General features: G+C 45.1%; 1 protein-coding gene across 1 annotated transcript in view; it reads right to left on the bottom strand.

Annotated features, from left to right (window-relative positions):
• Nucleotides 1-414: 414 nt before the first annotated feature.
• The window catches only part of RGS6 (regulator of G protein signaling 6), a 1,185,454-nt gene continuing 1,176,346 nt past the window's right edge, over nt 415-9,522 (bottom strand). The window contains exon 18 of the mRNA XM_086937058.1: nt 415-2,008. Within this exon, the coding sequence (XP_086793184.1) occupies nt 1,958-2,008 (51 nt within the window). The 3' untranslated portion in view covers nt 415-1,957. The remainder of the gene's footprint in view (nt 2,009-9,522) is intronic.

The raw sequence follows: 9,522 nt of genomic DNA, 5'->3' as shown, positions 1-9,522 counted from the left end.
TTGAAAAAGTGGACACTGCTTTCAGTACTCGGCACATTATGCACAAACCAGGGTTGTTAATAAAATGCAATCAGTACAGAACGCGGCGGCAAGACTGCTAACCAGAATTCCTAAATTCAAACCAGTTGCCCAAACTATTCGGAATCTTCACTGGTTGACAATGAAAAACCGTATAAAATTCAAGACCTTGTGCCTTGTATTTAAATCACTTCATAATTTAGGCCCGCAGTTTCTTAGGAGCCAGATAACCCCATACTGTCCATCAAGACAATTGAGATCAGCTACTTTGGACCAACTAACAGTTCCTCGCACCAGAACTGTTTCCGGGGGAGACAGGGGGTGATGCGTGACACACTCTCCTCTACCATCGTTGAAGGGCACCGGCTAGTAATTTGTGGGGTGCAGCTTTATAGTAACAACTTGTGTTGGTGGGGGTGCTGCGACTTCGAGTGACACTTTTCAAAACTTAAGAACACAAGTTACCTGTACAACAAATGTAAAAATAGCAGAGGTCATGCTTTCACCTGTCTAAAATCTTATGAAATATTCATGAAACCACATTGAAGACTCTGACTTGTACCAAAATGGCTGATATTCCGTGGAGCGCTTTAAATGAGTTGAGTCTCTCCTGTAAATGAACCACATCTTTGGAAACAAAAATTGATGATCATACTTGAAATGTAGATGAACCATTCTGAAAAAGCTGGAGCCAGGTATCCTGTACAACTGTGGTAGCGGCATCCCTAACACATGCCGTAGAGGCAGAAGCTGCAAATAATACGTCTTGCCTTTAAAAACGCGTTCAGTCATGTTTGAATGAAGCACAACCATCTAGTTTTTGTCGTGTCCCTCTTTGCACCGGCATACCCAGCAGGCAACAAACAGCCTCTGCTATTTGTGTTGTCTAAAAAGTTTCATTCCTAATGTTGGCCCTTGTTCATCTGTCTCACCTTCACAACATCATGAATGTTCGACCTTGCACTGTGATATCTGACTTGAATCTAATTTTATGTAAACCCAGATTAGGGACATTGGCTATTGTGAGATAATTAAAATTTGCAGGATTTCTCCACCAGACGGAACAAAAACATGTCCAATGGTCGCTGTTTACATCTGGCCATGGAAGGCTATTATATAATCAGTATAGAAACACCAAACTACCATGCTAAACATTGTGTTCACCTACATAATATTGGGTTTAATAAATTATAGATGCCCCACGCTTTTTTTTGTACTACAGAGATATGGCGAGCACAGTAAATATGTGCCACAAAAGAACATACAGTTAGTGTATTGTGTGTAAGATGGCACTGTGTATAACTTTGCCCAGTTATATGATCTTTGGACCTGGCAAAGTGCCCATGGAAAGACGCCAAAGACAATGTGCGTTTTCAACAACTCGTCCAACATGACAACAAGCCAATGAGATGCTTGCAGAGTCACAGCGCACAGAAACAGAGCCCATGATGGTTTTTAGGAGTGGAAGTAGCTTCTGGCGGTTGATCCATCGGAGTCGGGTGGCGTGCAACAAATGGAGGGAGGGTCGGCAGTCGTGGTGGAGCGGTTCATTACAACCGTGCAGCAGGGGGAGGTGAGACTGAGGACTGAGCTTTAGTTCTTCTGATCCTACTCAGACCAGCTCTTCTATGCCTCGTCTGGTGTTATTGCTGAGTTCTTTCAAACAAAATATCCACCTGTATTATCCCATTTTTAAAAGCAAGGTGTGCTCCCATGTCAAGGTATCACAAACCCAAAGGTCCATTGCAACGGAGAGTCCTTACGAAGTTGACCGAGTGTTGACGCGACCTATAGAAAGGAGACCCTGCAGGGGCCCGGTCCAGCTTCGCATTTTTTTCCCACTGCTTTGACCCACTTTTCTTGCAACATGAACCTTCCAGCGGAGCTCAAGAGAAGCCATGCCTCAGGTTCTCAGCGGCTGCTCGACCGGCGGTGGCTGTCAGGAAGACTGCATGAGACCTGTGAGGCGCTTGGAAGCCAGTGTTTTTCCCTGCAAAACCAAGACAAGAGGAGACACTGTGGTTAGCAAGTTATCCACACTTACAAGGCCCAAAAGAGCATTTAGCACCCTGTTCACTTAAAGACCAACCCCCACCCATTTAACTAGAGGACTGTCTACCCCCACCCTTGCCTTTCTTTATGACCAGTCAGACGTCCCTCTCAGAGCACAGATATTTATCTGAACAGTAAAACAAGCAAAGAAACCTCCCAATTTTACCAGTTTATTTGCAGTCACTGGAAATGCTGACACCCGATTACCCATCCCTTGGCGCCACTAGACATTTCCCAGGGTCCATTGCAGAGGCAAGGCAATGATTTTAGACAAAGTAACATTTTACTGCCCCTCCCATGGCAACGGCGTCATATTGATACTTCTAGGCAAATAGGCACTGCCTTGCTCGCGTTGCCGGAGGTGATTGGCTGCCAAGTCTTACCTCAAAGCAGAAGCAGCCATGGGTACAACCAGTCCCGGATTTAGGCAGGCAATAATACATTTCACATTTGGAGAATAAAGCTTTGTAAAATCTTTCTGACAGGGCATCCAGAGATGCTCCAACTTATTCTTTGTGATACTGGGGCCTATTCTTGAGGCCCCAAGTCCTTCCTGACGCTATGGCTCGATAATGAAAAGTGTAGTACAAGGGCTTGACAAGTGCCAAAATGTTTTTTTTCGTACACACAGAATGCCACATACTACTTTAATGCTGAAGGGCACTACTTTATTTAGTGAGAAAGCCTTAATATTAGGTCCACAGTTCAGTATGTAACCCTGTAACCATCTGCCATATGCCAGAGACCCTGAACAATGCTACTAGTATTAGGCAACAGCTCAGTACGTAATCCTGTAACCGTCGGCCATCTGCCGGGGTCCCTGTATCAAGGCTACTAGTATTAGGCAAAAGCTCAGTACGTAACCCTGTAACCGTCGGCCATCTGCCAGGGTCCCTGTATCAATGCTACTAGTATTAGGCAACAGCTCAGTACGTAACCCTGTAACCGTCCGCCATCTGCCGGGGTCCCTGATCAATGCTACTAGTATTAGGCAACAGCTCAGTATGTAACCCTGTAACCGTCGGCCATCTGCCGGGGTCCCTGTTTATTTGATACTAGTATTAATCAACTTATAGCTAAAGCTGGCTGTAGTCAGACACTAAAAAGATACTAAATGCAGTTCTGGGATCTTGGTCAACCTCTTATACATATCCACTGATATGTCATCTGGCTTTAACGCTTCCCCAGTTATAACAAGTCTCAAAGCAGCACATCAAACTTGCACTGATATTTACCCTTCTAATAGACATTAAAAATGGGAGGGTTATATTATTCAAGTTCTCCTGCTTTTCTTTTCTAGACCATTCCGCTCTACATCCTTAGGCACCTTACAAAGAAATGCATCCCACAACGCGCGCACTTGCAACAATGATGTGTACTAGATTTCAAGCCCAGGGAATCCCATTTTTTTATTTCTTAGCTTTGACCTGTTATACTCAAACTGAGCCTTATTTTTCATCCTACTGAGACCGCCACTGTATATTTCCCTTGGCCCTTTGATCAAGTTACTATTGTCTATCGACTGCAGAGGCAACATTCATATTCCCAGCAGCAACAGTTCAGCTGTCAAGGTCTGATTCAGATCTTTCAGATGAACCCTTCCTGAATCCCTGAAAATACATTAAATAAATATTTCCAATTTAGGAACTAAGGGCCGCATGCATCAAAGTCAGGATTTGCAAATCCTAAATAGCGAACTTTAAGAAATCGCTATTTAGGATTCACAAATCTCTATGCATGTAGGAAACGCAAAAAAAATTGCGATTCCTACAAATTCCTTAATTGTGACTCACAAATTGCAAATCGCAATTAAGGAATTGCTTCCCATTCATTCCTATAGGCCTAGTGGCCCATAGGAATTAGTGGGAATTGCATGCGCAAATAGGTACTCGCAAATTGCGCATTCAATTTCAAGGGTGCCAAAAGGACACCATGTTGCACCCCTGAAATTGAGATGTTACCACATATTGCGCACATACATGCCCCAAGAGCATGTGTGTGTGTAACATAAAACTTTGAAAAATGCACTATAGTGCATTTTTCAACGTTTTTGCAAATTACCATCAAGTTCAAATTGATGGTAATTTGCAATCCCTAATTGCAAATTCGCAATTTGGAATTGCAACATGCATTGCATTAAGGGAATCGCAATTTAAGTAATCGCAAATTTTGTGATTACTTAAATTTGCATTTGGGTTATTGCATCCCAAATGCAAAAATACCGGTCTCAATCGGTATTTTGACTGATGCATGTGCCCCTAAGGGCTATATTTATCGAGGTTGTGAGTAGCCTTTGCGCTGGGGTGCAAAGGCGATGCAAAACCTAACTGAGATTAACAGAGGAAGCTCCTCCCCCCCAAATCCCCAGAGATTAAAAATAAAATGGTAGTTCAGTACCATTTTTTTTTTCATCCCCCTCCAATTAGGGTGCTGCTCACATGCATGTGAGCAGCGCCAGGATTGGTCAAGGGAGTTCCAGCATCCGGTTCCAGTTCCTACAAAGAAGAGGTCTAGTGTGAGGACGTTGCGTTACGTAAGTCTTATTTTATTTTGTGTTTTTTTGTAATATTTTGCGCATGCATGCCCCCCTCTCCCATAGATGCCAGTCACCACTAGAGATGAATCAGGCCACACAAGGCCACCGGGCTTGGCCCTGCATTGTTAAATCTGGAATAACGCAACACAGCGCAAATCCATGCATTGCTCTGCCCCAGGGAGGAGTTCCAACGGTGGAGCGTGTGTGTTCCCATCCACACATGGATTGTGGTGCCTTCCAGATTTACCATTAGTGGTAGACCTGGGAATGCAACACAATGAACGTCTCCCCAGGTGAAGCGTAATGAGGAGAAATATCTTTATTTCTCCTCCTTATTTCCTCTTTCTACATGTGCTGCATTCTGCAGCACATGTAGGAAGAGGAAAATGCCTCTGAGGATTGTTTTTATGCAGGATGGGACACCTTCCTGCACTAAAATAATCCAGCCTATAATTCAAGCACCATTGCACCATGACACAATGGTGCCTGCATTGACGCAAGGCAGCACATTGTGTGCCAGTACTGGTAAAACACAGGAATGCGTACTATAATGTTAAATATGGCGTATTCCTACCCTCTCCCTCGTATCCAGGGCAGCGCAGCAAGGTGTCTTGCTGCGCTGTATCGCATGTATTGCCTTTAGTACAACAGGAGACCATCACCACACAGAAGTTTACAGTTGAAGGTCAAGAAGTTAGTCTTACAGCTGTTCTCCTAAGACTAAGAACGAATTGCCTGACAAATGCTAAACTTACGTTCAGCCTGTTACACTCTGTAAAATAATGCCTAATCCAAATAAAAATAAACAATTCTGCAAGCTTGTAGATGCTCGTGAGAAAAACGTAGGGGCACATTGACTCGGAGACTGCCGAAGCACGGCATAAAGCCAAGAAGCCTAACGCCGCGCTCTGGCATTTTCCAAATGCAGGGATGCACCCTTGCCTTTCCCTTGCTGTTGGTGCTAAATAAAGCTGCCTAGCGCCAATGCAGGCACTCTTGCACCATTGTGCAAGGATGCCTGCATTGCAGGGAAAGATTGTTTGTAACTTCTATGTGTGCGCAGAAGAAATAAAGCATTTCCCCTCATTTCGCCAGGTTAGGACCAGGTTTTCCATGGTCTTCATTTTGGCGCTGCAACATATTCACGCCACCCTTGTAAATATGGGGCAGCACCAAAATCCATAGGTGTTGTGGCGGAATGACCACTGCAACACCCATTTGCCACCCCTTGCACACGAAGTGTAGCGTGAAAGGGGGGCTTATTAACAAGGCGGCATTAAGCTACGTTAAGTGACTCAACGCAGCCTCATGAATAAGGAGAAGCCCCTATCTCCACAGGAACATCAGAAAAAGTGAAGTTCCTGTGGTGATAGGAGCTTGTAAATATGCAACTTCAAATTTGGCCTTTTTTAATCAGATCTCACATCACCAAGACCTAGAACCTGCTAAGAAAGACGCAATTTATTTTCTAAGTTTCTGCATACAGGACTTCGTTTTCTTTGCAGATGTGTCCATTTCAAGATCTAAAAAAACACTTGAATCTCTTAGTATAGGATCGGACCCAATGTCTACAAACTTTTCTGAAGAGAGGAGCCATTCTCACAATTTGGACTATAATAACTAGCAAGAGTACAATAAAAGATAAAAGACTCTACTAAGGTAACCACCTAATGCCTGCTACACCAAAGCACAATCTCATATCACTACCTTGATTTCCTAGATTTAAGCAAGGCCACAAACCTGTTCCCAGAGCTGTGAGAAGAGGCACATACTCACACCACCCAGCTCTCTTTCAAGCAAATATTGGCTTCATTGCCTTTCATGTGAGTTTCTCAAAGTGCCAGCATATTAATGAGTTGCCTTTATCCATTTTCACCCCACCCTCCCTTCCTGGGCCGCCTCAACCTGTAAAGGTACCAAGAAACAAACTTTAGATCAAACATTTAGCACCTTCTGTGCGGGGGTAATTCCCATCTGTGCTGGGGGCGGGGGGAGCGCACATCGCCCCGGTGCTCATGACGAGCTCAGCTCGTCATGAGGCACAGTGCTCGTGTGCTCATGAGGAGCTCAGCTCGTCATGACCACACCCATTTCCGTGGAACGCTAAGCACAGCAAGGGAATTCTCCCCGCATGCGAGCGTTCCACGGCTCATGCGAGCTCAGCTCGTCATGAGCACCGTAGCACTGTGCCTCAGGACGAGCTGAGCTCGTCATGAGCATGGAAGAGGTTAGCTTGCTGATAACAAAGAAAGATCCAAGTACATTTTCTACTCAAAACATGTGAAACATTCATAAAGCATAAAATGTATTACAAACACCAAACTCCCGACCCTTATAACTAATTAACATCCTCACTCTTTTTTCATTCTTATCACTCGATCTTTTAATTATCCTGACCCCAAATGTAAAAATGAACCCTCTTCTGTTTCTTACCACAAGGTTTTGTACCCTATGGTTTGTCCTCACTTAGAGAAAACAAGCCACCATTTATTTATGTATTGTTTATTTATTTAGCAGTTTTTATAGCGTGAACAGAGGTGCCCAAGAGCTTTACATTAAAAGAGGGTATGGATTAACAGAAGATATGATATGATATGATATGGTTTTTATAGAGCGCGACTTACACTCCAAGGAGCATCTTGGCGCTAGTGGTAAAGGTGTCACAGAGGAGGGGAAAAAAGGAAATATGCTGGCGACTAGTAGGGGGAGGGGGGGGGGGGGAGGCTGACTGAAATGTATTTGGTTAAATTAGTTTTTGGACGAGGTTGTCAGATGCATTAAAAATCCAGGTTTTGAGAGCCTTACGAAACAAGTTTTCTGAAGGGATCAGACGCATCTGGGAGGGGAGCTTGTTCCAGGCTCTAGCTCCTAAAAAACCTAAAGTTTTTCCACCTTTGGTTGAGAGCCTGAATCTGGGGACCACCAGTAGGTTCAGGTTGGAGGACCTGAGCGATCGAGAGGGGGTGTATTTTCCAAACCTTTGGGACAGATAGGAGGGACCCGACTGGTGGTAGGCTCTGAAGGTGATAAGTAGGATTTTAAATAGTACTCTTTTATGAATGGGCAGCCAGTGTAGGGTTCTGAGTGCTGTTGAGGCAGATGACTTTCTGGGCAGCCTCAGTACTAGGCGGGCTGCGGTGTTCTGCACCATCTGCAGTTTGTGCAGGACACTTTTGTTGGAACCTGCGTAGATGCTATTGCAGTAATCCAAGCGGGATGTGATGAGGGCCACTGCGATTGTCTTCCTAGCCGTCAGGGGGAGGAGGTCGAAGAACCTTCTCAGGCCCTTGATGATGTTAAAGCAGGACCCTGCCACGGTACCTGCTTGTTGCTTGAAAGAGAGGGCTTCGTCAAACTTAATCCCGAGGTTGCGGGCTGATTTGATTGTGTTTGGCGGGACCTCAGCATCTTGGGGCCACCACTGTTTCGGACAAAAAAGGTTGTCCTGACCAAAGGGGAGGATTTCCGTTTTCCCTGAGTTACACTTGAGGTGGTGAGTTCTCATCCATTCAAAGGTGGCAGTGAGACAGTCTCTCAGATTCTCTTCAGCTGAGGTGGTGTTGTCTTGAACAAGGATGAGCTGAGTGTCATCAGCGTACGATATTGTGCTGATGTTGAAGGAGGTGATGAGCTCTATCAAGGGGGTCATATACAGGTTGAAAAGAATTGGGCTTAGGCTAGAGCCCTGTGGCACCCCTGTATTGAGAGCCTTCTCGTCTGAACGATAGTTCCCCAGTATGGTGACTTGCTTCCTATGGCTAAGGAAGTTTTTCAGCCAGTTTAGGGCGGTTCCTGTTAGTCCCAAGTTCGCCAGGCGGCCAATTAATACGGGATGTGAGACCGTATCAAAGGCCGCCGACAGGTCGAGCAGGATCAAGACGGCCTTTTTACCTTGGTCCATTGCTGTCTTGAGGGTCTCCACCGTATGTAGGAGGGCTGACTCCGTGGAATGCTTTGCTCTGAAACCTGCCTGGCTCGGGTGAAGTAGGTTGTTATCCTCCAAAAATGTGGTCAGCTGTTTGTTTACCGCTGACTCTGTGAGTTTGAACAGTAGTGGAAGCAGCGATATAGGGCGGAGGTTGGAAAGTATGGTAGGGTCAGCTAGGGTTTTTTTTTGAAGGGGTTTCACGGCAGCGAGTTTCCATTCAAAAGGAATGGCAGCAGTGGCAAGGGAAGAGTTGATGATGTTATTTATAGTGGGGTTAACTGTGTCCACTATGGTTTGGAGCAGCAGAGGGGGACACGGATCAAAAGGGGAGCCTGACTTGATGGAGAGGATAGCTTGGCGAGTTTCGTCAAGACTGACCGGGGCAAACTTACTTAGCTGCTGGCTTTTGTTAGTAGTTGGTAGATTTTCCTGGAAAAGGGATTCAGGGGGGTCTGGAAAATCTTTAATGAGGTTTTGAATTTTTTGTTCGAAGTAGTCTGCTATCGAATTGCACAGGGTAGGTGAAGGTGGAATCTCTTGCCTGAGGATTCTGGGATTCATGAAGTCATCTACTATTTTGAAGATTTGCTTTTGATTGTTGTTGGACATAGTGATGGCCTCAAGAAAATGCTCTTTTTTGGCGGTTTTTATCATTGCGTGATAATGTTTCCTAGCAGTTTTGTAGTCTAGGAGTTCAGTATCACTATAGCTGCGGCGCCATTTCTTTTCGAGGGTTCTAACCTCTGAGCGCATGTCTTTAAGGTGGGGGGAGAACCATGGGGCACGTTTTTTGTTTTGCTTTTTTCTCGCTTTTTGCGGGTTGGGGGGTCCGCCGAGATCTGTGATCCATGTACAGAAATTGCTGTAGTCTGTTTCAGTGCAACCAGTGGGGAGGGGTTTTGAGTTCTCAGCGACGAGGTGCAGATTAGGGGAGTTTACTAGTTTCTTCCAATCTGTCTGTGCCTGGGTGTCGACTTTTAGATTGGGA

Source organism: Lissotriton vulgaris, chromosome 9, assembly GCF_964263255.1.
Source record: "Lissotriton vulgaris chromosome 9, aLisVul1.2, whole genome shotgun sequence".
Lineage (NCBI taxonomy): Eukaryota > Metazoa > Chordata > Amphibia > Caudata > Salamandridae > Lissotriton > Lissotriton vulgaris.
The sequence above is the reverse complement of the archived record's forward strand: the minus strand, read 5'-3'. Positions and strand labels throughout refer to the sequence as shown.